Source organism: Mustelus asterias, chromosome 20, assembly GCF_964213995.1.
Source record: "Mustelus asterias chromosome 20, sMusAst1.hap1.1, whole genome shotgun sequence".
Lineage (NCBI taxonomy): Eukaryota > Metazoa > Chordata > Chondrichthyes > Carcharhiniformes > Triakidae > Mustelus > Mustelus asterias.
The window spans coordinates 24,554,816-24,582,645 of NC_135820.1; the positions used below are offsets into that span (position 1 = coordinate 24,554,816).

The window sequence follows — 27,830 nt, forward strand, 5'->3', positions numbered from 1 at the left end:
TCTTTTCCCAAAGGCAGGGGAGTCTAAACCGAGAGGGCATAGATTTGAGGGGAGAGATGCAAAAGGGTTCAGAGGGGCAATTTTTTCACAGAGGGTGGTAAGTGTCTGGAACAAGCTGCCAGAGGTAGTAGTAGAGTCGGGTACAATTTTGTCTTTTAAAAAGCATTTAGACAGTTACATGGGTAAGATGGGTATAGAGGGAATTGGGTCTAGCTCAGGGATTTAAAAAAAAATGGGCGGCATGGACAAGTTGGGGCCGAAGGGCCTGTTTCCATGCTGTAAACCTCTATGACTCAATGACCTGAATTGGATCTACCAAAATGCATCACCTCGCATTTGTCTAGATTAAATTCCATCTGCTATTCCTCCGCCCAATTTTCCAGCCTATCTATATCCTGCTGTATTCTCTGACAATCTTCATCACTATCCGCAACTCCAGCAATCTTAGTATCATCCACAAACTTGGTAATCAGACCAGCTAAGTTTTCTTCCAAGTCATTTATTTTTATAAATATATATATTTTTGCAAACAACAGAGGTCCCAGCACTGATTCCTGCGGAACACCACTAATTACAAATCTCCATTCACGAAAACACCCTTCCGCTGCTACCCTCTGTCTTCTATGTCCAAGCCAGTTCTGAATCTAGCTAGTTCACCCTTGATTCCGTGTGATTTAGCCTTTTGCACCAGCCTACCATGAGGGACCTTGTCAAATGCAGGAGCCATACAAAGCTGTGATATATCTGTAAAAATTGGTGAGAGTCGTAGCAGATATGCCAAATTTCCTTAGCCTTCTGAGAACGTAGAGGCGTTGGTGGACTTTCTTAACTATAGCATCGGTGTGGAGAGACCAGGACAGGTTGTTGGTGATTTAGACACTTAAAAACTTGAAGCTCTTGACCATTTCCACTTCATTGCCGTTGATGTAGATAGGGATATGTCCTCCACTGCAATTCGAAGTCGATGACTATCTCCTTCGTTTCCCTCCCCAACTTCAACAAAATAAATTGGATTCATGGGAGTTGCATTTTTTTTTGCACGGAAAAATTCCTGTGTTCAGCAAACTTTCAAAAAAAACAGAGATCCCTCACCAGAAAAGTGTGGTACAATATTCCATTACAAAGGACAAAGAAAATTACAGCACAGGAACAAGCTCTTCGGCCCTCCAAGCCTGCACCGACCATGCTGCCCGACTTAACGAAAACCCCCTACCCTTTCAGGGACCATATCCCTCTATTCCCATCCTATTCATGTATTTGTCAAGACGCCCCTTAAAAATCACTATCATATCCGCTTCCACTACCTCCGAGTTCCAGGCACCCACTACTCTCTGTGTAACAAAGCTGCCTCGTACATCTCCTTTAAACCTTGCCCCTCGCACTTTAAACCTATGCTCCCTAGTTATTGACTCTTCCACCCTGGGAAAATGCTTCTGACTATCCACTCTGTCCATGCCCCTCATAATCTTGTAGACTTCTATTAGGTCTCCCCTCAACCTCCGTCGCTCCAGTGAGAACAAACCAAGTTTCTCCAACCTCTCTCCATAGCTAATGCCCTCCATACCAGGCAACATCCTGGTAAATCTTTTTTGTACCCTCTCCAAAGCTATTCTTCTGGTATTGTGGCGACCAGAATTGAACACTTTATTCCAAGTGTGGCCAAACAAAGGTTCTATAAAGCTGCAACATGACTTGCCAATTTTTAAACTCAATGTCCCGGCCAGTGAAGGCAAGCATGCCATATGCCTTCTTGACTACCTTCTCCACCTGCATAGCCACTTTCAGTGACCTGTGTACCTGTACACCCAGATCCCTTTGCCTATCAATACTCTTCAGGGTTCTGCCATTTACTGTATATTTCCTATCTGTATTAGACCTTCCAAAATGCATGACCTCATATTTGTCTGGATTAAACTCCATCTGTCATCTCTCGACCCAAGTCTCCAACCGACCTATATCCTGTTGTATTCTCTGATGTTCCTCATCGCTATCCGCAAATCCACCAACCTTTGTGTTATCCGCGAACTTACTAATCAAACCAGTTACATTTTCCTCCAAACCATTTAAGGTCCCAGCACTGATCCCTGAGGAACGCCACTTGTCACAGCCATACATTCAGAAACGCACCCTTCCACTGCTACCCTCTGTCTTCTTTGACCGAGCCAGTTTTGTATCTACCTTGCCAGTTCACCTCTGGTCCCATGCAACTTCACCTTCTGCACCAGTCTGCCATGAGGGACCTTGTCAAAGGCTTTACTGAAGTCCATGTAGACAACATCCACTACCCTACCCTCATCAATCATCATCTTCACTTCCTCGCAAAACGCGATCAAGTTCGTGAGACACAACCTCCCCTTCACAAAACCATGTTGCCTCTCACTAATACGTCCACTTATTTCCAAGTGGGAATAAATCCTGTCTCGAAGAATCCTCTCCAATAATTTCCCTACCACTGATGTAAGGCTCACCAGCCTGTAATTACCTGGATTATTCTTGCTACCCTTCTTAAACAAAGGAACAACATTGGCTATTCTCCAATCCTCTGGGACCTACCCTGTAGCCAGTGAGGATACAAAGATTTCTCTCAAGGCCCCAGCAATTTCCTCCCTTGCCTCTCTCAGTCTTCTGTGGTATATCCCATTAGGCTCTGGAGACTTGTCTACCTTAATGTTTCTCAAGAACCTTAATACCTCCTCCTTTTTGATCTCAACATGACTCAAACTATATACACATCCTTTCCCAGACTCATCATCCACCAAGTCTTTCTCTTTGGTGAATACTGCCGCAAAATACTCATTTAATACCTTGCCCATTTCCTCTGGCTCTATGCATAGATTCCCTCCTTTGTCCTTGAGTGGGAGTTCGTTCAGCTTCTCTGCTGTGACTGTGTATAATAAGTCTGCAATTCTTGATCCCGCTTTCCCATTGTTCTTGACTGCATATTTCAGTTTGTGAAGTAGATTGGTTATCCAAGCGTCTGAGACTTTGCTAAACAGAGAGGTCCTTTTGTAAGTTTATGTGGAAAAGCCAGCAAATGCGACCTGGTACAATTGGGCCAGCTTGCTCGGACATCAACTTTAGGTCAAGGTTGTATCCTTCACAGCTTCAGTTTTACTTGTGTGACTGAAATCCTACAGGTTATATAATGGGCAGCTGTCAATCTTCCCCTCTTGTTCCAGTTGAAGTTTATTTATGAGTCACAAGTAGGCTTACATTCACACTGCAATGAAGTTATTGTGAAAATCCCCTAGCTGCACCTGTTCGGGTACACTGAGGGGCAATTTAGAATGGCCAATGCACCTAACCAGCACATCTTTGGACTGTGGGAGGAAACTGGAGCACCCGGAGGAAACCCACGCAGATACGGAGAGAATGTGCAAACTCCACACACACAGTAACCCAAGTCGGGAATTGAACCCGGATCCCTGGCACTGTGAGGCAGCAGTGCTAACCACTGTGCCATTGTGCTCTTTCAGGTAAAGTTGCCATAGTTCCAGATGACCGTAGGCAGCTCCCCTCTTTTGGAGGGAGAGAGCTGACTGGTGGTGATTTAACCTGAGGGACAAGGTTGAGAAGGCGGGCTTCATTCCCACAAACCTTAGCCAGTACGGGAATTGAACTCGCACTGTTGTCTTTGCTCTGCATAACAAACCAGCCGTCTAGCCAATTGAGCTAACCGACTCCCCAAGGCAGAGCAGTCAGGATACTTGGATGTGCGGATTACATGCTTTCTTGTTTGGCAGTAAGGCGGCTTGTTGATTTGGCGAGGGGAAGCATGATCCAAGATGAGCCCTTATAGTAACAAAATGAGGCAGGATTAAATCCAGACTGCATTTTTTATTTTTGCCACTTTGCTCTCTCTTATTTCGTCCCTCATTCCTTCCCACCCCGCCCCTCCCCTGCCCCATCCATCCTTAGTATTTATTCCCAGGTGACGTACCATGTGGTGCTGGTCGCCATCAGAACCTATAAGGTGTATACCTGGAGTCAGGACACTCAACTACTGAAAGCATCATAATCACTTCCATATTCCACTCCCACAAACCTCTGTGTGATGAGCATAAATGTAAAATTTCTGTTTTCTGTGATTTCTGCCTTAAAGCTATTTGGATGTTACAATATAATGGTTGTTTTTTGAAGTTGATGGGCAATGTCTTTCCTTCTTAGAGCACAAAAGAGCTGATTTTCAGAGATGAGCTGGGAGTACTGCCCCTCGCATCAACGTGGCATTTGAGAAAGGGTGATGTCAAGGAGCCCTAATAGAATTAGAACACTGTGCACTTGTTTGGATGAGTGCAGTTCCAATAACATTCAAAAAGCTTGCACCCTCTGGGCAGAGCACCATCCACCACCATATTCAATCCATATGCCTGCAGTGTGTACCAGCGACCTGATGCACTGCAGAAAGTCACCTAGACCTCATTGACAGCACCTTCCAAACATGTAACCTCTACCACCTGGAAATATATGACCATTCCTTCATTGTCACTGGGTCAAAAGCCTAGAGGTCCCTTCCCTCACAGCCCTGTGGTAGTACCTACGGTATATGGACGGCAATGGTTTTAAGAAAGCTGGTCACCACCATCTTATCTAGGGTAATTGGGGTTGAACAATAAAGACTGCTTTTGCTAATGGTGCTTATGTCCGGCAAATGAATTTTTAAAAGGCAAAATAGAGTAAGGCTCTTTAAAGCAAAGCACATCAAATTTATTGATCAAAGAATGAGAGAAAGCTGATGTGCAAGAAAACACATTCTATAATTTGTATAGTATCTTTCACAACCTCTCAAGTAGACATTTCAAGGCACTTTATAGCCAATGAAGTATAGTCACTTTTATTGGAACTAATCCATGTACCGGGCGGCACGGTAGCACAGTGGTCAGCACTGCTGCTTCACAGCTCCAGGGTCCCGGGTTCGATTCTCGGCTCGGGTCACTGTCTGTGTGGAGTTTGCACATTCTCCTCGTGTCTTCGTGGGTTTCCTCCGGGTGCTCCGGTTTCCTCCCACAGTCCAAAGATGTGCGGGTTAGGTTGATTGGCCAGGTTAAAAATTGCCCCTTAGAGTCCTGAGATGCATAGGTTAAAGGGATTAGTGGGTAAATATGTGGGGGTAGGGCCTGGGTGGGATTGTGGTCGGTGCAGACTCGATGGGCCGAATGGCCTCCTTCTGCATTGTAGGGTTTCTATGATTCTATGTGTATTAAGCGTAGCAGTCTTGCCTGCATCATAGTTTGCAAATTGTTCATCTGAAAGTTCAGTAAACCTCCAATGCTTTTCCTACCAAACACCTTGTAATAGATTGATCTCTTGACGGTTGTAACTACAAAACAATTGTCTCAAGTGAGTCAAAATTAATTTCAATTCCTTCCTCACTGAATTTAGGCACTGGATATATATTTCTTGCCAAATCAAAAGCAGGAGCTAACTCTGATCTATCATCAAATTTCCCTGTTGCTCCCTGTCCATGTCATTGAAACTCAATGTGCTCAGTTCTGGTCGCCTCACTATAGGAAGGATGTGGAAAAGATTGAAAGGGTGCAGAGGAGATTTACAAGGATGTTGCCTGGATTGAGTGGCATGCCTTATGAGGATAGGCTGAGGGAGCTCAGTCTTTTCTCCTTGGAGAGACGTAGGATGAGAGGAGACCTAATAGAGGTATATAAGATGTTGAGAGGCATAGATCGGGTGGACTCTCAGAGGCTTTTTCCCAGGGTGGAAATGTCTGCTACGAGAGGACACAGGTTTAAGGTGCTGGGGGGTAGGTACAGGGGAGATGTTAGGGGTAAGTTTTTCACAGAGGGTGGTGGGCGAGTGGAATCGGCTGCCGTCAGTGGTGGTGGAGGCGAACTCAATAGGGTCTTTTAAGAGACTCCTGGATGAGTACATGGAGCTTAATAGGATGGAGGGTTATAGATAAGTCTAGAAGGTAGGGATGTGTTCGGCACAACTTGTGGGCCGAAGGGCCTGTTTGTGCTGTAGTTTTTCTATTTTTCTAAACCATTCTGAATTCAGTTCCAATTTCCTGACTTCCCTTTCTCTTCGAAATTCTAATTCAAGTTTCTGCATCTTTTTTTCTATTTTTCTTCTTTCTCTCTTGAATTCAAGTTTTAAAATTTAACATTTTTTAAAAATTCATTCATGGGACGTGGGCGTCGCTGAGTGGGCCAACATTTATTGCCCATTCCTAATTGCCCTCGAACTGAGTGGCATGTTTAGCCATTTCAGGGGGCAGTTAAGAGTCAACATTGCTATGGATTTGGAGTTACATGTAAGCCAGACCAGGTAAGGACAACAGATTTCCTTCCCTAAGGGATATTAGTGAACCAGATGGGTTTTTATGACGATCGATTCATGATCAGATTTAAATCCAGATAGTTTTTATTGAATTCAAATTTACCACCTGCCGTGGTGGGATTCAAACCCAAGTCCCCAGAGCATTTCTCGGAGTCTCTGGATTGCTAGTCCAGTTATAATTCCACTACGCTATAGAATCCCCTCCCCTATAGAAATAGGAGTAGGCCATTCGGCCCCTTGAACCTCTTCCGCCATTCAATAAGATTATTGCTAATTTGATTGTGGCCTTAACTCCACATTCCTGCATCCCATAATCTTCATCTCCCTTGTCCACCAAAAATCTGTCTGATGCAGCATTGAATATGTACAATGAACCAGTCTCTCCTGCTCGCTGGGTAAGAGTATTCCATACACTTGAGAAGAAATTCTTTCTCAGGGCGGCACGGTAGCACAGTGGTTAGCACTGCTGCTTCACAGCTCCAGGGACCTGGGTTCGATTCCCGTCTTGGGTCACTGTCTGTGTGGAGTTTGCACATTCTCCCCATGTCTGCATGGGTTTCCTCCGGGTCCTCCGGTTTCCTCCCACAGTCCAAAGATGTGCGGGTTAGGTTGATTGGCCATGTTAAAATTGTCCCTTAGTGTCCTGGGATGCGTAGATTAGAGGGACTAGCGGGTAAAATATGTAGGGATATGGGGGTAGGGCCTGGGTGGGATTGTGGTCGGTGCAGACTTGATGGGCCGAATGGCCTCTTTCTGTACTGTAGGGTTTCTATGATCTCTGTCTTATGTGAGAGACCCCTTATTTTGAAATGGTGTCTCCGTTCTAAATTCTTCCACAAGCGGAAATGCCCTCTCAGCATCTCCCCTGTCAAGCCATTCAGAATCTTGAATGTTTCAGTAAGATCATTGTAATGATTCTGCCGAATGTCAGCTTCCTGTCACGAAGCACTTTTAATTGTGTACCAAGAAAGAGACAGCTTCCGCAGCTCAAGGCTAGGTAGTGCAACACCTTGGGACCTACAACACTGGTCCCAATGAAGTAACAGGTCCAAAACCCCCTGCCGAACCCTTCCTATTTAGCAAGCCTCCATCTGCTCAATAAGGGAGCTCGTACTCCACGATGCCCATGGGGAGATCTATCGACAATCCTCTGTGGTCTTTGTAACAGTAAGAAGTCTCACAACACCAGGTTAAAGTCCAACAGGTTTATTTGGTAGCAAATACCATGTTGTGAGACTTCTTACTGTGCTTACCCCAGTCCAACGCCAGCATCTCCACGTCTTTGTAACTACCATGACATTCATTTCACCCCCCCTCCCCCCACCCAGGTCCAAGTCTCTCCCAGCACCCCCATTGCAAGGAAATAATTTTTGCTCTTTAGCGATCAGTAGGAGGTCCGTCAAAGCAGGGCTGGGTTAGGTGGTGTAACCGGATAAGGGACATTTGCATCTGAAGGAAGTGTCAAATGGTTAACGAAGCAGGTTCCTCCTCAGGTTCTACTTCAGCCTAGGGGCTTACTACTTCAGCCTCCATTCCAAGTCCGTCCCTTTGCTATTTGGAGGGGCTAGGTGGCATTGGCAGCAGCCATTTCCATGGCTGGTAATGGACTCCCTGGCTCTGAGATGGTCCAAGTGTTTCCTCAAGGTTTACCCGGACTTTGTACCATACTGGTCCTGTTTCCTCCATAACAATCTGAGGGACCCAAATAGGATCATCCCCGAAGTTTCTCATATGAACTAAATAACCTGTTGAGAAGGTTCTTTTTGTCTTTGCAGAACCATGATTTCTTTTTTGGTTTTCTTGTTGGGATTCTGCCCTCCAAAGAACACAGAAAAAGACAGCGTACAAGAATGAGATAGATAATCTGGTGAACTGGTGCAATGACAATAATCTCTCCCTCAATGTCAACAAAATGAAGAAGATTGTCATCGACTTCAGGAAGCGTAGTGAAGAACATGCCCCTGTCTACATCAAAGGGGACGAAGTAGAAATGGTTGAGAGTTTCAAGTTTTTAGGTGTCTAGATCACCAACAATCTGTCTTGGTTCCCCCCCATGCTGACACTATAGTTAAGAAAGCCCACCAACGCCTCTACTTTTTCAGAAGACTAAGGAAATTTGGCAAGTCAGCTACGACTCTCACCAACTTTACCAGATATACCATAGAAAACATTCTTTCTGGTTGTATCACAGCTTGGTATGGCTCCTGCTCTGCCCAAGAAACTACAAAAGGTCGTGAATGTAGCCCAATCCATCACGCAAACCAGCCTCCCATCCATTGACTCTGTCTACACTTCCCGCTGCCTCGGCAAAGCAGCCAACATAGTTAAGGACCCCATGCACCCCAGACATTCTCTCTTTCACCTTCTTCCATCGGGAAAAAGATACACAAGTCTGAGGTCACATACCAATCGACTCGAGAACAGCTTCTACCCTGCTGCCATCAGGTTTTTAAATGGACCTATCTTGCATTAGGTTGCATTAAGTATGGCAAGTTTCGGGAACTTTGGGTAACGACAGATATTGTGAGCCGAGTCGATAAGAAAAAGGAAGCACTTGTCAAGGCTAGGAGGCTGGGAACACATAAAGAAAGTGTGGAATGCAAAGTAGAAAGAAACTTGAGCAAGGAGTCAGGAGGGCTAAAAGAGGTCACGAAAGGTCATTGGCCAGCAAGATTAAGGAAAATCCCAAGGCTTTTTATACATACATAAAGAGCAAGAGGTTAGCCAGGGAGAGGGTTAGCCCACTCGAGGACAGGGGAGGGAATCTAGGCGTGGAGCTGGAGCAAATGGGCGAGGTATTAAATGAGTACTTTGCCTCAGTATTCACCAAAGAGAAGGACTTGGTGGATGATGAATCTGGGGAAGGGTGTGTATATAGTTTGAGTCATGTTGAGATCAAAAAGGAGGAGGTATTGGGGTTCCTGAAAAACATTAAGGTAGACCAGTCCCCAGGGCCTGTTGGGATATACTCGAAAATACTGAGAGGCAAGGAAAGAAATTGCTGGGGCCTTGAGAGAAATCTGTGCATCCTCACTGGCGACAGGGGAGATCCCAGAGGATTGGAGAATAACCAATGTTCTTTTGTTTAAGAAGGGTAGCAAGGATAATCCAGGTAATTACAGGCCAGTGAGCCTTGTATCAGTGGTAGGGAAATTATTGGAGACGATTCTTTGAGACAGGATTTACTGCCATTTGGAAATAAGTTAGCGACATAGTTTTGTGAAGGGGAGGTTGTTTCTCACTAACTTGATCGAGTTTTTTGAGGAAGTGATGAAGATAATTGATGAGGGTAGGGCAGTGGATGTTGTCTACATGGACTTCAGTAAGGCCCTGGACAAGGTCCCTCATGGCAGACTGGTGCAGAAGGTGAAGTCGCATGGGATCAGAGGTGAGCTGGCAAGGTGGATACAAAACTGGCTCGGCCATAGAAAACAGAGGATAGCTGTGGAAGGGCGCATTTCTGAATGTAGGGCTGTGACAAGTGGCGTCCCTCCGGGATCAGTGCTGGGACCTTTTGTTTTTTGTAATATATGTATATATAATTGATTTGGTTTGATTAGTAAGTTTACGGATGACACAAAGGTTGGTGGAATTGCAGATAGTGCTGAAGACCATCAGAGGATGCAGCAGGATATAGATCGGTTGGAGAAATGGGCAGAGAGATTGCAGATGTAGTTTAATCCAGACAAATGTGAGGTAATGCATTTTGGAAGGTCTAATATAGATGGGAAATATACTGTAAATGGCAGAACCCTGAAGAGTATTGATAGGCAGAGGGATCAGGGTGTACAGGTACACTGGTCATTGAAAGTGGCAATGCAAGTGGAGAAGGTAGTCAAGAAGGCATGCGGCATGCTTGCCTTCATCAGCCGTGGCAATTAGCAAGTCATGTTGCAGCTTCGTAGAACCTTGGTTAGGCAGCACTTGGAATATAGTGTTCAATTCTGGCCACCGCACTACCAGAAGGATGTGTAGGCTTTGGAGAGGGTACAGAAAAGATTCACTAGGATGTTGCCTGGTATGGAGGGCATTAGCTATGAAGAAACTTGGTTTGTTCTCACTGGAATGACAGAGGTTGAGGGGCGACCTGATAGAAGTCTACAAGATTATGAAAGGCATGGACAGTGTGAATAGTCATGCGCTTTTTCCCAGAGCAGTAGAGTCAATTACTAGGGGCATAGGTTTAAGGGGCAAGGTTTAAAGGAGATGTACGAGGCAAGTTCTTTTACAGTGTGTGGTCGGTGCCAGGGGAGGTAGTGGAAGCCAATACGATAGTGACTTTTAAGGGGTGTCTGGACAAATCCATGAATAGGATGGGAATTTTAAAAAATCATAGAAACCCTACAGTACAGAAAGAGGCCATTCGGCCCATCGAGTCTGCACCGACCACAATCCCACCCAGGCCCTATCCCCATATCCCTACATATTTTACCCGCTAATCCCTCTAATCTACGCATCCCAGGACACTAAGGGGCAATTTTAGCATGGTCAATCAACCTAACCCGCACATCTTTGGACTGTGGGAGGAAACCCATGCAGACACGAGGAGAATGTGCAAACTCCACACAGATAGTGACCCAAGCCAGGAATCGAACCCAGGTCCCTGGAGCTGTGAAGCAGCAGTGCTAACCACTGTGCTACCGTGCCGCCCGAGGAATATGGTCCCCGGAAGGGTCGGGGGTTTTAGTTCAGATGGGGAAGCATGGTCGGTGCAGGCTTGGAGGGCCGAAGGGCCTGTTCCTTGCTGTAATTTTCTCCAACCACCTCCAACCACTTGGAGTGTTTGTTCACCATGACTAAAAATGTTGAACTCATAAAGAGCCTGCTAAGTCCACATGGTTTGCCAAACCTACTCCCATGGATATAGGGAAGCTGAGGGTGGGAGTTTTTAATTTTTCCTGGCACAAGTCACATCGCTTTGCCAAGCCTGTCATGTCAGAGTCAAGACTGGGCCACCTGACGTAACTCATAGCCAGCATTTTCACTTTTGATACTCCTGGGTGGCCATTATGTAGTTCCGTTAATATTGGGCATCATCCTGGGTGGAGGAGCAATTACTCAGGGCACTCAAAGAATGATCCCGTCCTCAACCCTAAGTTGATCTTTCTTACTGAGGTTTCTTCAGAGGGTCATCCTTGCTGAATTATGTGCCTTATTTTAGATGGGATTGGATTTTTTTTTTGGTGCAGGCTTTGATTTGCCTTGCTGACACTGGCAAAGTTTCCAAGAAATTCTGGGTCATCAGGATCTCTTCCAGTGCAGGTAAAAGAGTCAGGCTTGTGGGTAACGGGAAGCAACTCAGTGCATTAGCTGTCCGAGTTGCAGGGAGGTCTTCATAGACTGCCAATAACAAGGCCTAGCACTGGATCAGATAGGAGGAATTGCTGTGTCCTCTTTGAAAAGGCCACATGTGTTTTTGGTCAGGTCTATTAAAAAAAATGGAGACATATTGATGGGACTTTTGCACACCAAAGCCCTTCTTTCTCAATCTGAGAATGCTGTCGCTCCATAAGCATCACAATTCAACAAAAGTTTCTTTTTAGGGTCAAAATGGGCCTGTAGATTAGGTGATAGTAGTTGTCATTTAACTTTAGAAAAAGTCTCTGCCTGCAGAGCTTCCCAGAACCATCTCTGGTATATCTGTAGTAGTGATGTGGAGATGCCGGCATTGGACTGCGGTAAACACAGTAAGAAGTTTAACAACACCAGGTTAAAGTCCAACAGATTTATTTGGTAGCAAAAGCCACACAAGCTTTCGGAGCTCCAAGCCCAAGGGGCTTGGAGCTCCGAAAGCTTGTGTGGCTGTTGCTACCAAATAAACCTGTTGGACTTTAACCTGGTGTTGTTAAACTTCTCACTATATCTGTAGTCGGGCATACAAGGGGGCCAACATGGAAGCCAAATTCAGGATAAGCTTTCTATAATAGTTACTAATCCCAAGAAGGAGTTCGACTCCATAGTGTTTCTCGGAGTTGGTGCTTTACCTTATCCTCTACTGATGTAACTCCAGTTCGGTAACTTAAATAGGTTATTTCAGCCTGACCACTCAAAGAGGAGTACCCCACCCTGTAATCTGTAAAAGGTGAGAGTCAAGTGGTACGATCTGCTCTTCAGAAACTTTGTGGTTAAATCAAAAAGCTCCCTGACACACACTCTAAAATCAGCAAGTAACAATTTATTTATCTAACATTGAACAAATTAACTAAACTATTAACAAACCGAATAAAACACTAATGGAATGCTGTTCAGATAAATACAATTCCCACTCATTAACGAGAAATAGCATTTTAGTCACTCTGTAAATTACAACCATGTTTTGTGTCTTCCGTAATATTCTGGGCCTTCTCTGTTGATTCTTCTTTCATCTTTGGTACCTTAGTTCAAAGCTTCATCTAGATAGCAAAGAGCTGTGGCACGTGGCAGTTGCTCTCCTTCCTTGTCCCACTGCTCCCCTTTTATACCTGTGATGACATATATCAATATTTCCCACAATAGGATTGGTCCTAGGTTGCCAAAACCATTAGATTTAAAGTTAATAGGTTCTTGGTATCTAACTTAAATTGGCTGAATTCAAAAAAATCCAAAAGCCCAAAAGCCTGTTGCCTTGGTAACACTGCTGTTTGACTTTTGATACAAATGTTTCATTTTGGGCACTCGATATGTACTTGCATTTTATTAACTTTCTAAGCACAGAAAAAGCACCACCTTTTAAAGGGACCATGCAATGCTTTTTCCCTAGCATTTTACAAACATCAATCTACAATTTCTGTATTCAACTTCGCAACAACTGCAACCTTGGATAGTCCTTAAAAGATGTTCTTTGGAAAAAGGCACATGCTGACGAAACCCCAAAGGGCAAGCAGGTATACTCATGGAGTCCCTTGTGTGTGTTGATCATCACATATTTCCAGGAGGACTTGTCCAATTCAAGCTGAAGATTGGCGTGGCTCATGTCGAACTTGGAGGATGTCTTGGCACCTGCTAACTTAGCGTACAATTCTTCGATCCGGGGTATGGAGTACCTATTCTGGTCTCCCTATTATAGAAAGGATATTATTAAACTAGAAAGAGTGCAGGAGAAATTTACTAGGATGCTACCGGGACTTGATGGTTTGAGTTATAAGGAGAGGCTGGATAGACTGGGACTTTTTTCTCTGGAGCATAGGAGACTTCGGGGTGATTTTATAGAGGTCTATAAAATAATGAGGGGCACAGATCAGCTAGATAGTCAATATCTTTTCCCAAAGGTAGGGAAGTCTAAAACCAGAGGGCATTGGTTTAAGGTGAGAGGGGAGAAATACAAAAGTGTCCAGAGGGGCAATTTTTTCACACAGAGGGTGGTGAGTGTCTGGAACAAGCTGCCAGAGTTAGTAGTAGAGGCGGGTACAATTTTGTCTTTTTAAAAAGTATTTAGACAGTTACATGGGTAAGATGGATATAGAGGGATATGGGCCAAATGCGGGCAATTGGGATTAGCTTCCCTAAGCTTCGTTTAAAAACGAAGGGCGGCATGGACAAGTTGTGCTGAAGGGCCTGTTTCCATGCTGTAAACCTCTATGACTCAAGTTTCGAGACCCCCGATTTGACCAAACTAATTTATCAGGCTTAAAAACAGGAACTACGGAGGCAGCCCATTCTGCAAATTGCATGGGCCTTATATCTAGACTTGTACATTATATCAAGGTGCCTTAGTTCAGTTTCCACCTTCTCGAGCATGGAGTAAGAGATTGACCTGGCTCTGAAGTACCTATGTGTAGCATTGGGGTCAATGTAGATCCTAACCTTGGCCCCTTTTATTTTCCTAAACCTTGGGAAAACTCCAGAGTATCTTCTAATAAGTTCGTACAGTTCCCCCATGTCGAGCCTGAAGATCTCTGACCAGTTCAGCCCGATCTGCTGCAGCCAATCTCTCCCCATAAAGCTTGATCCACGGCCCCGTACAGCAAGTGGGAGACAAGCGATTGCTGCAGGTAAGTTACTGGAGCCAATGTGGTGCCTTTTATTTCGAAAGGTTCCCCCATGTAGGTGGCCAGTCTGGCCTTTGTATCTTCCAACCTTGAGTTGGATGCCAGATTGGAGATTCTTACACATTTGTCCTCTGATAACTGAGACTGCAACTGCCGTGTCCACCTCCATCTTCAAGAGATGGCCATTCACTAGTATTTCTACCATTACTGGGTCAACTTCTGTTGTGATGATACGAATCAGTTGTCCCTGTCACTGGAGATGGGATACCTGCATAGTAAAGGCAGATACTTGCCTTGGCATTTTCACTTTCACTGTTCCTGAAACTTTACCTTGGGCTTTGTCCTTTGACAGTGTTTACAGTAATACATCAACAGTAACTACAGTAATACATCACCAACAACCTGTCCTGGTCCTTCTATGCTGATACTATAGTTAAGAAAGCCCACCAACATCACTACTTTCTCAGAAGACGAAGGAAATTTGGCAGGTGCGCTACGACTCTCACCAACTTTTACAGATGCACCATAGAAAGCATTCTTTCTGGTTGTATCACAGCTTGGTATGGCTCCTGCTCTGCCCAAGACCACAAGAAACTACAAAAGATCGTGAATGTAGCCCAATCCATCACGCAAACCAGTCTCCCATCCATTGACTCTGTCTACATTTCCTGCTGCCTCGGCAAAGCAGCCAACATAATTAAGGACTCCACGCACCCCTGACATTCTCTCTTCCACCTTCTTCTGTCGGGAAAAAGATACAGAAGTCTGAAGTCACGTAGCAACCAACTCAAGAACAGCTTTTTCCCTGCTGCCATCAGACTTTTGAATGGATGTAGCTTGCATTCAGTTGATCTTTTTCTACACCCTAGCTATGACTGTAACACTACATTCTGCACTCTCTCGTTTCCTTCTCTATGAACGGTATGCTTTGTCTTACAGTGCGCAAGAAACAATACTTTTCAATGTATGCTAATACATGTGACAACATCTGGCAACTGCACCTTTCTGAAGTATATTCCCAAATACTCTTGTGGTCAACACTGCCTTTCCTTGACTGACAGAATCTTAGAATCCCTACAGTGCAGAAGAGACTATTTGGCCCATTGAGTCTGCATTGACTCTTTGGCAGAATATCTTTCCCAGGCCCTCTCCCTTGCCCTATTCCTCAAACCCTGCCATGGCTAATCCATCTAAGCTAGACATCTTGTGACACTAAGGGGCATTTTAACATGACCAATCCACCTAATATGCATATCTTTGGACTGTGGGAGGAAACCGGAGCACTCAAAGGAAACCCACGCTGACATGGGGAGAACATGCAAACTCCACACAGTCATCCAAGGCCGGAATTGAACCTCGGTCCCTGGAGCTGTGAGGCAGCAGTTCTCACCACTGTGTCACCATGCCAGTGTGGTGACATTAGGACTCCCAAGTCTACAGGCACCCTTGAACACCTGATTTACAGGAGCACTTTTCATTGAGGACTGATGACATGGGTTCCCTTCATCTCCAAAGAACAAAGCACAAAGAAAATTACAGCACAGGAACAGGCCCTTCGGCCCTCCAAGCCTGCACCGGCCATGCTGCCCGACTTAACTAAAACCTCCTACCCTTCTGGGGACCATATCCCTCTATTCCCATCCTATTCATCTACTTGTCAAGACGCCCCATAAGTTCCAGGCACCCACCACCCTCTGTGTAAAAAAAAAACTTGCCTCGTACATCTCCTTTAAACCTTGCCCCTCGTACCTTAAACCTATGCCCCCTAGTAATTGACTCTTCCACCCTGGGAAAACTTTCACTCTGTCCATGCCTCTCATAATCTTGTAGACTTCTATCAGGTCTCCCCTCAACCTCCGTCGCTCCAGTGAGAACAAACCAAGTTTCTCCAACCTCCTCATAAAACTAAGCCCTCCATACCAGGCAACATCCTGGTAAATCTTTTCTGTACCCTCTCCAAAGCCTCCACATCTTTCTGGTAGTGTGGCGACCAGAATTGAACACTATATTCCGAGTGTGGCTAACTAAGGTTCTATAAAGCTGCAACATGACTTGCCAATTTTTTAACTCAATACCCCGGCAGATGAAGGCAAGCATGCCATATGCATTCTTGACTACCTTCTCCTGCATTGACCTGCATTGCCACTTTCAGTGACCTGTGTACCTGTACACCCAGATCCCTTTGCCTATCAATACTCAATCCGGGCGGCACGGTAACACAATGGTTAGCACTGCTGCTTCACAACTCCAGGGACCTGGGTTCGATTCCCAGCTTGGGTCACTGTCTGTGTGGAGTTTGCACATTCTCCTCGTGTCTGCGTGGGTTTCCTCCGGGTGCTCCGGTTTCCTCCCACAGTCCAAAGATGTGCGGGTTAGGTTGATTGGCCATGCTAAATTTGCCCCTTAGTGTCCTGAGATGCGTAGGTTAGAGGGATTAGTGGGTAAGATATGTAGGGATATGGGGGTAGGGCCTGGGTGGGATTGTGGTCGGTGCAGACTCGATGGGCCGAATGGCCTCTTTCTGTACTGTAGGGTTTCTATGATTTCTATGATTTCTTAAGGGTTTTGCCATTGACTGTATATTTTCTATCTATTAGACCTTCCAAAATGCATTACCTCATATTTGTCCAAATTAAACTCCATCTGCCATCTCTCCACCCAAGTTTCCAACTGATCTATGTCCTGCTGTATCCTCTGGTCCTCATCGCTATCCACAAATCCACCAACCTTTGTGTTGTCCGCAAACTTACTAATCAATCCAGTTACATTTTCCTCCAAATCATTTATATATATATATATATATTACAAACAGCAAAGGTCCCAGCATTGATCCCTGAGGAACACCACTTGTCACAGCCCTTCAGTCAGAAACGCACCCTTCCACTGCTACCCTGTCTTCTTTGACCGAGCCAGTTTTGTATCCACTTTGCCAGCTCACCTCTGATCCCATGCGACTTCACCTTCTGTACCAGTCTGCCATGAGGGACCTTGTCAAAGGCCTTACTGGAGTCCATGTAGAAAACATCCACTGCCTCATCTTCATCACTTCCTCAAAAAACTCTATCAAGTTCGTGAGACACGACCTCCCCTTCACAAAACCATGTTGCCTCTCACTAATATGTCCACTTATTTCCAAGTGGGAATAAATCCTGTCTCGAAGAATCCTCTCCAATAAAGTCCAATAATCCCCTAGTTAAAGACATTGTTGCCTGATGCTCCCTGTAGTTCCTGATCCCCTTTTTCTGCATTCTCGAGCAAGAAAGCCATTTGAACGGCTTCCTTGAAATCCAAATTGGGTTCTGCCAACAGTTTCTTTTGGGTGGTTAGGTCATTTATACTACATTCCTATCTGTTTAGCAGCATTTCATTAAAAGGTGATTCAAATTTGTAATATTTGGCCAATTTCCACAACCTAGACAAGAACTCAGCGACAGGTTCCCGAGGAGTTCTCCCAGCCATGTTGAAATGATATCTCTGGAGGAGTAAAGGGGGCTTCATGTCAATGGTTTTTCACCAGATCTACTAGCTTATTACAAGTTTTTGAGTCAGGGACATCAGGATAGGTCAGACTTTTTATCATGTTGAAAGTCAGGGCCCTGCATGCCGTCAACAATATCACCTTTTGTTGTCCATCTCTTTCAATGTTGTTAGCACGGTAGAAGTAATGCATGCACTCAATATACTGCGCTCCGTCTTCTCTGCTGGTGTCATAGGATTCTGGTTTCCTAAAAAGAGGCATAATGGCTCTTTCTTACTGGAGAAGATTCTTGACTGAGAGATTGTCCAGTGGAGGGAGATAGAGGGGGGGGGAGAAAAAATCCTTGTTGCCAATGTAATAATTCAGCCAAATGCCAATTTCCTGTCACCAAGCACCCTTTTATTGTGTACCAGGAAAGAGGCACTCCTGCAGCCCACAGCTAGATAGTGCAATACCTTGGAACCTGCAACACTGGTCCAGATGAAGTAACAAGTTTAAAATCCCCTATTGCCTGCTCAGTAAGGTTAGCTCGTACTCTATGAAGCCCTCGGGGAGATCTATCAATGATCCTTTGTGGCCATCATAACAAACATCTTCCATTCTTCTGATTGAGCAGGCTGGTATAGACCCAACCTGCTCAACCTCTCACTAGGCAAACTCCTCGTCCCAGGAATCGGCTGAATAAACCTCCCCTGAACTGTTTCCAATGTAAGTATGTCAGTCCTTAAAGAAGGTGACCAAAACAATATTCTAGATGTGGTCTCACCAATGCCCTGTACACTCGTAGAAAGACTTCCCGACTTTTATATTCCAATCCCTTTGCAATAAAGACCAACCTTTTGTTTGCCTTCCTAAATACTTGCTGTATCTGCATGCTGACATTTTATGATTCATGCCGAGGTTCCTCTGTACTGCGGTTTTATGTAGTCTCCCCAGTTAAATAATAATCTGCTTTTCCATTCTTCCTTCCATTGTGGACAAATTCACGTTTTACCACATCAGGGATAAATGCTGGCCTAGCCTGTGACTCCCACAGCCCATGAAAGGAATATAATTATAATTGGATCTACCAAAAAACTTCCTTTCCTACCTTTCTTTGTGTCAGCAAATTTGGCTGAAATACAGTTGGTACCTTTGTTCAAGTCATTTCTGTAAATCATAAATAGTTGAGGCTCCACCACTGATCTCTTCAGCACTCCACTAATTACAGTTTGCCATCCTGACTCTCTTTATTCCAATTATCCTCTTTCCTGTTGGTTAGCCAGTTCCTGTCCAAGTTAACATTCCACTATATCCGACTTGCTTGTTACATCCTCAAAGAACTTTAATAAATTTGTAAAACATGATTTTCCTTTCATAAAACCATGTTGATTCTATTATGATTTTAAAAAAATTTCCTCCTACTATCTCTTTAATAATGGATTCTATCATTTTCCCAATGACAGACACTAGGCAGACTGGCTTATAGTTTCCTGCTTTCTGTCTCCCTCCTTCCTTGAACAGGAGGAGGATAGCAAATGTTGTCCCCTTGTTCAAGAAGGGGAGTAGGGACAACCCTGGTAATTATAGACCAGTGAGCCTTACTTCTGTTGTGGGCATAGTATTGGAAAGGATTATAAGAGATAGGATTTATAATCACTTCAAAAGGAATAATTTGATTAGGGATAGTCAGCACGGTTTTGTGAAGGTTAGGTCATGCCTCACAAACCTTATTGAGTTCTTTGAGAAGGTGACCAAAGAGGTGGATGAGGGTAAAGCGGTTGATGTGGTGTATATGGATTTCAGCAAAGCGTTTGATAAGGTTCCCCATGGTAAGCTCTTGCAGAAAATACGGACACATGGGATTGAGGGTGATTTAGCGGTTTGGATCAAGAATTGGCTAGCTGTAAGAAAACAAAGGGTGGTGGTTGATGGGAAATATTCATCTTGGAGTTCAGTTACTAGTGGTATACCGCAAGGATCTGTTTTGGGGCCACTGCTGTTTGTCATTTTTATTAATGACTTGGATGAGGGCGTGGAAGGATGGATTAGTAAATTTGCGGATGACACTAAAGTCGGTGGAGTTGTAGACAGTGCGGAGGGAAGTGGCAGGTTACAGAGGGACATAGATAAGCTGCAGAGCTGGGCTGAGAGGTGGCAAATGGAGTTTAATGCGGAAAAATGTGAGGTGATTCACTTTGGAAGGAGTAACAGGAATACAGAGTACTGGGCTAATGGTAAGATACTTGGTAGTGTGGATGAACAGAGGGATCTGGGTGTCCATGTGCATAGATCCCTGAAAGTTGGCACCCAGGTTGATAGGGTTGTTAAGAAGGCGTACGGTGTGTTAGCTTTTATTGGTAGAGGGATTGAGTTTCGGAGCCAGGAGGTCATGCTGCAACTGTACAAAACTCTGGTGTGGCCGCATTTGGAGTATTGCGTACAGTTCTGGTCGCCGTATTATAGGAAAGATGTGGAAGTGTTGGAAAGGGTGCAGAGGAGATTTACCAGGATGTTGCCTGGTATGGTGGGAAAATCGTATGAGGAAAGGCTGAGGGACTTGAGGTTGTTTTCGTTAGAGAGAAGAAGGTTAAGAGGTGACTTAATAGAGGCATACAAGATGATCAGAGGATTAGGTAGGGTGGATAGTGAGAGCCTTTTTCCTCGGATGGTGTTGGCGAGCACGAGGGGACATAGCTTTAAATTGAGGGGTGAGAGGTATAGGACAGATGTTAGAGGTAGGTTCTTTACTCAGAGAGTAGTAAGGGCGTGGTATGCCCTGCCTGCAGCAGTAGTGGACTCGTCAACGTTGAGAGCGTTCAAGTGGTTATTGGATAAACATATGGATGATATTGGAATAGTGTAAATTAGAGGGGCTTTAGATTGGTACCACTGGTCGGCGCAACATCGAGGGCCGAAGGGCGCTGTAATGTTCTATGTTCTAGAAGTGTTACATTTGTGGTTTTCCAATCTGCTGTTACTATTGCAACATTTAATTTACTAATTCAAGTTGCTCCATCCACAACTGAATTTTAACTAGGTCAATCTGCAGTCTGTCTGGATTATGTTTTACTTCCTCAAAGTTCAAATGTCTGCTTCTTGAGTTCCTACTTCTACATCTACCTCTAACTTTTCTGCTTTTGTATTTAAGTTAACCATTACCAACTATTGCAAGGCACTCAAAGACTCTCTTTCGAGGAAAACTTCTGCAATAGACATAGCCATTTTAATTTCCAAAAATAACAGCAAAAGTCACTGTGAAATCTTGTTCATTTAAACTCTGGCAAAACCCAATGTACTCGGCTCCGCCTGTGGATTTGAAATCCCGCAAAGAGTCCCCAATTTAGTTCCACTCTTCATAGGACCAATAACTTTTTTAAAAGAAATTTTGAATTTCCAGTTAATAGCTGAAAGTATGACGCAATAACCTTTCATGTTTTAAGATAATTCTGAAAGCAGTATTGATTAAACACTAAATTTCACAACTTGTACTAGAAACCACAAAACAGAACATTCCCCTTTTCTTTTAGCACAACTGAAAATCCAGATGCTGTATGCTTCAACAAAAACAGAGGATGCTGGAAAAACTTAGCAGGTCTAGCTGTATCTGTAAGGAGAGACCTGCTGAGTTTTTTCAGCATCCTCTTGCTTCAGATTCCAACATCTGCAGTATTCTGCTTATTTTACTGCATTCTTTATGCTGCCTTTTAAGTAGATGTTCTGTTCTTCAGAACCAGCCCAAAGTAATTCATAGCTTTTGAGGATTTACTGTATTCTTTTCCTTTATCTGATTGGAAACTTTTAATCACAAAATAAAATCGTAGGATCTCTACAGTGCAGAAAATAGGCCATTTGGCCCATCGAGTCTGCACTGACCACAATCCCATCTAGGCCCTGTAACCCATGTATTTAACCTGCTAGTCCCCTGACACGAAGGGGCAATTCAGCATAGCCAATTAAACTAACCTGCACATCTTTGGACTGTGGGAGGAAACCGGAGCACCCAGAGGAAATCCACGCAGACATGAGGAGAACATAGAAACCCTACAGTGGCCATTCAGCACATTGAGTCTGTACTGACCACAATCCCACCCAGGCCCTATCCCCATAACCCTATATATTTATCCTGCTAATCTCCTGACACTCGGGTCAATTTAGCATTGCCAATCAACCTAACCCACACATCTTTGAAACCCATGCAGACACGGGGAGAACATGCAAATTCCACACAGACAGCGAACCGAGGCTGGAATTGAACCCGGGTTCCTGGTGCTGTGAGGCAGCAGTGCTAACCACTATGCCATGGTGCCACCCCATCTCGGAACTGACTTTCACAATAAGGTTTTTTCCTTATAAGGGTTTTTTCCCCCTGGAGCTTCCTCCTTTAATGTAAACTGGCGCATCTTAACTACTTATGAATTCAGTCTTTTCTATGTGAACACGAGCTTCCACCTGCATTCCTGCATGATGAACCAATATAGCAGCTCTCCCTCTCCTGGATCCTGGTAGAGTAATTCAGTCAGAGTTTTTGGGAGCAGCTTAGTCCCTTCCCTTCTTTAAAGCCAATTTCCATGGCAACATGAATCACGTAGGCCTTGTATACAGGTAGAAATGCTGATTAGCTTATCCTCAAGACCTTGACTCTCCTTAACCTGACCATAAGAACAAAAGAAGTAGGAGCAGGAGTAGGCCGTTTGGCCCCTGAAGCCTGCTCTGCCATTCAGTAAGATCATGGCTGATCTTTTCATGGACTCCTCTTAGCCGCCCGCTCACCATAACCTTTAATTCCTTTACTGTCCAAAACTCTATCTATATTTGCCTTAAAGACATTCAACAAGGTAGCCTCAACTGCTTCACTGGGAAGGGAATTCCACATATTCACAACCCTTTGGATGAAGAAGTTCCTCCTCAATTCAGTCCTAAATCTGCTCCCCCTTTGCGGCTATGCCCCCTAGACTGGTTTTCCCACCAGTGGAAACAACCACCCTGCTTCTGTCTTCTCTATTTCTTTCATTATTTTACATTTTCCTCCCCCAATTCTTCTAAATTCCAATGAGAATAGTCCCAATCTGCACAGTCTGGCCTCATAAGCCAACCCTCCCAACTCCAGAATCAAAGAACAAAGAAAATTACAGCACAGGAACAGACCCTTCGGCCCTCCAAGACTGCACCGACCGTGCTGCCCGTCTGAACTAAAACCACCTACCCTTCTGGGGACCATATCCCTCTATTCCCACCCTATTCACGTATTTTTCCAGATGCCCCTTAAAAGTCACTATCGTATCTGCTTCCAATACCTCCCCCGCCAGCGAGTTCCAGGCATCCTCCACCCTCTGTGTAAAAAAAAACTTGCCTCGTACATCTCCTTTAAACCTTGCCCCTCGCACCTTAAACCTTGCCCCCTATTAATTGACTCTACTGTCCTGGGAAAAAGCTTCTGACTATCCACTATGTCCATGTCCCTCATAATCTTGTAGACTTCTATCAGGTTGCTCCTCAACCTCCGCAGTTCCAGTGAGAACAAACCAAGTTCTCCAACCTCTCCTCACAGTTAATGCCCTCCATACCAGGCAACATCCTGTAAATCTTTTCTGTACCCTTTCCAAAGCCTTCACATCCTTCTGGTAGCATGGCGACCAGAATTGAACACTATATTCCAAGTGCAGCCTAAGGAAGGTTTTATAAAGCTGCAACATGACTTGCCAATTTTTAAACTCGATGCCCTGGCCGATGAAGGCAAGCATGCCATATTCAACTCAGTGAATCACCTCTCCAGTGCCAGTACACCCTTTCTCAAGTAAGGAGACCAAAATTATACACAGTACTCCAGATGCAGCTTCACCAGCACCATATACAGCTGCAACATAACAAAGAACAATACAGCACAGGAACAGGCCCTTCGGCCCTCCAAGCCCATGCCGCTCCCTGGTCCAAACTAGACCATTCTTTTGTATCCCTTCATTCCCACTACGTTCATATGGCTGTCTAGATAAGTCTTAAACGTTCCCAGTGCGTCCGCCTCCACCACCTTGCCTGGCAGCGCATTCCAGGCCCCCACCACCCTCTGTGTAAAATATGTCCTTCTGATATCTGTGTTAAACCTCCCCCCCTTCACCTTGAACCTATGACCCCTCACGAACGTCACCACCGACCTGGGGAAAAGCTTCCCACCGTTCACCCTATCTATGCCTTTCATAATTTTATACACCTCTATTAAGTCTCCCCTCATCCTCCATCTTTCCAGGGAGAACAACCCCAGTTTACCCAATCTCTCCTCATAACTAAGCCCCTCCATACCAGGCAACATCCTGGTAAACCTCCTCTGTACTCTCTCCAAAGCCTCCACGTCCTTCTGGTAGTGTGGCGACCAGAACTGGACGCAGTATTCCAAATGCCTCGCTGTTTTAAACTGCACCCCAAGCAATGAAGGACAAAATTCCATTTGCTTTCTTAATTACCTACTGCACCTGCAAACTAACTTTTTGCGATTCATGCACAAGGACACCCAGGTCCCTCTACAGCAGCATTTTTTTACCATTTAAATAATAGTCCATTTTGCTGTTATCCCTACCAAAATGGATGACCTCACATTTACCAACATTGTACTCCATCTGCCAGACCCTTGCCCACTCACTTAAACTATCTATGTCCCTTTGCAGACGTTCAGTATCCTCTGCTTACTTTGTTCTGCCACTCAACTCCGTGTCATTTGCGAACTTTGATACATCACACTTGGTCCCCAACTCCAAATCATCTATGTAAATTGTAAACAATTGCGGTCGTGACACTGATCCCTGAGGCACACCACGAGTCACTGATCGTCAACCAGAAAAAAACCATTTATCCCCACTCTTTGCTTTCTGTTAGTTAACCAATCCTCTATCCATACTAATACATTACCCGTAACGCCGTGCACCATTATCTTATGCAGCAGCCTTTAGCATGGCACCTTGTCGAAAGCTGCCTGGAAATCCAAATACACCACATCCACTGGTTCCCTGTTGTCCGCTATGCTCATTTGTTTTTGTATTTTTTATTCCAATTCAATCAAATCAAGTCCAATTCAGAGTCTCAACAAGTTGAGACATTCCCAATCCAAGCTGACAAGACAGAGCCCTCATCTCCTGTCTTGGGCTTGATCTGCATGATCCAAGCTGATTGGAGTAGGCATAGCTCCTCCTCCAAGGCTTGATCTCATTTGCATCTTAGCCAAAAGGCCAAGATGCCGCTTTTAAAAATTGCTTCAAATGAAACTAAAATGTAACCTAATGACTTCAGCCAAGTACAGCATGTCGATACTACACTTGATCTTAGCCAAAAGGCTGTGCTGTGCTCATAATGTCCTCAAAGAATTCCACTAAATTAGTTAAACATGACCTGCCTTTCATGAACCCACGTTGTGTCTTTTCTTCCTTGATGATAGATTCAAGCATTCTCTTCATTACAGAAATTAAGCTAACCGGCCTATAGTTACCCATCCTTTGTCTACCTCCTTTTTTAATCAGTGGTGCCACATTTGCTCTTTTCAAATCTGCTGGAACCACCCCAGAGTCCAGCAAATTTTGGTAAATTACGACGAGTGCATTTGCTATTTCCCCCGCCATCTCTTTTAGTACCCTGGGATGCATTCCATCAGGGCCAGGAGACTTGTCTACCTTTAGTCCCATTAGCTTACCTAACACTACTTTTTTAGTGATAATGATCATGTACATGTACTTCCAAGATGAAAGCACAGCTGTTAACCCAGCATTCTTAACACGTTTTTGAGGCTTTGGCAAAGGCAGCTGTGAGTCTTCATTGTTTGCAAGTATGAGTACCTTGCACCTTTCCCCAGTAAAACCCTCATTTTCTCTAATAATCAAACTACCCAGGCATACTGCCAGACAGAATTCTGAACAGATCACATGACTTCCTTCATTTTTACCTTAAAAAATCTTATATATTACCTAATTGTAATAAATGTGGGCAATACAGCAGCCGTTTCATGCATAGCAAGCTTGCACAGCGATAGTAATGTAGTGTGGGTGAGGGTGGTGGTTGATGGGAAATGTTCATCTTGGAGTTCAGTTACTAGTGGTGTACCGCAAGGATCTGTTTTGGGGCACTGCTGTTTGTCATTTTTATAAATGACCTGGATGTGGGTGTAGAAGGATGGGTTTGTAAATTTGTGGATGACACTAAAGTCGGTGGAGTTGTGGACAGTGCGGAAGGATGTTGCAGGTTACAGAGGGACATAGATGAGCTGCAGAGCTGGGCTGAGAGGTGGCAAATGGAGTTTCATGCGGAAAAGTGTGAAGTGATTCACTTTGGAAGGAGTAACAGGAATACAGAGTACTGGGCTAATGGTAAGATACTTGGTAGTGTGGATGAGCAGAGATCTCGGTGTCCATGTGCATAGATCCCTGAAAGTTGGCACCCAGGTTGATAGGGTTGTTAAGAAGGCGTACGGAGTGTTAGCTTTTATTGGTAGAGGGATTGAGTTTCAGAGCCATGAGGTCATGTTGCAACTGTACAAAACTCTGGTACGGCCGCACTTGGAGTATTGCGTACAGTTCTGGTCACCGCATTATAGGAAGGATGTGGAAGCATTGGAAAGGGTGCAGAGGAGATTTACCAGAATGTTGTCTGGTATGGTGGGAAGGTCTTATGAGGAAAGGCTGAGTGTCTTGAGGTTGTTTTCGTTAGAGAGAAGAAGGTTAAGAGGTGACTTAATAGAGGCATACAAGATGATCAGAGGATTAGATAGGGTGGACAGTGAGAGCCTTTTTCCTCGGATGGTGATGGCTAGCACGAGGGGACATAGCTTTAAATTGAGGGGTGATAGATATAGGACAGATGTCAGAGGTAGGTTCTTTACTCAGAGAGTAGTAAGGGCGTGGAATGCCCTGCCTGCAACAGTAGTGGACTCGCCAACATTAAGGGCATTTAAAAGGTCATTGGATAAACATATGGATGATATTGGAATAGTGTAGGTTAGATGGGCTTTGGTTTGGTTCACAGGTCGGCGCAACATTGAGGGCCGAAGGGCCTGTACTGCGCTGTAATGTTCTATGTTCTATGTTCTTGTCTAGGTAATCTGCTTTTTGTGATGTTGATTCACAGATCAATATTGGCCAGAACATGGGGGAGAACTCCCTTGCTGTTCTTTGAAATAATTACCCGTTCTTGGTTTAGCATCTCATCTGAAAGATGACACTGGAGTGTCAGCTTTGATTTTTGTGCTCAAGTCCTGGAGTGGGCCTTGAACCCACAGCCTTCTGACTCCGAGGTGAGAGTGCTACCGACTGAGTCACAGCTGACTCCAAGAAGAACAGCATGTAGTAGTTCCTAGGACTTGTATAGCTGTGCTTATTAGCATTGATGTGAACGTCATCCATCCTGTGTCTTTGATTCTGGTGACAGCTCGTTGTTCAAGTGCCCCAATCTGGGTTGAAAGCCACCTCTTCAGTTTGTTTGTTTAACTATTTATTTTCCATATCATCTGGTGAGAGAAAGCTCTGGGGACAAGTATTTTCCATTTAACAAGTGTCAAAAGACCAACGTGGGTTCTTCATTTTGTTTTTGGAAATAGTTCAAGGTATCTGTGTTAAAGAAGAAACCTACATTTATGTGGAGCCTTTTATTACCGAGTGATATCCCATAGCATTTTGTCAGTTGTGCCTCATAAGCACTGTAATTGCTGTTATAATGTAAGAAAATGACAGACCTTTGCACACAGCAAGCTCCCACAATCAGCAATAAGATGACAGGGATTATAATATTCTTCTGCATAATGCCAAGAGCACTTCAGAACATTCTAAATGAATATATCACTGATGCATATCGTCTCCTATTTTACAGTGGAAGGTACGACGGACACTGGCCTTCTCTATACACGAGCTGGCTGTGATCCTTGGTGATCAGCTAACTGCAGCTGACCTGGTTCCCATCTTCAATGGGTTTCTAAAGGATCTGGATGAAGTGCGAATTGGAGTCCTAAAGCATCTGTATGACTTCTTGAAGGTAAACTTCATTAGAATGACCTAATGGGCAACCTGTAGCTTTCAATATTGAGTTATTGAAAGAACTGATGAGGTAAATGTAGGTGAAGAAGTAAAATGCATGTTCATATT

At 44.5% G+C, this 27,830-nt stretch overlaps 1 protein-coding gene across 6 annotated transcripts in view; it reads left to right on the forward strand.

The window, feature by feature from the left end:
• The window catches only part of ppp4r1l (protein phosphatase 4, regulatory subunit 1-like), a 204,106-nt gene that overhangs the window by 155,547 nt on the left and 20,729 nt on the right, over positions 1–27,830 (forward strand). For all 6 annotated transcript variants that reach the window (XM_078236343.1, XM_078236347.1, XM_078236344.1 and 3 more), the window contains one exon: positions 27,559–27,720. In XM_078236343.1, coding sequence (XP_078092469.1) covers positions 27,559–27,720 — 162 coding nt within the window. The remainder of the gene's footprint in view (positions 1–27,558; positions 27,721–27,830) is intronic.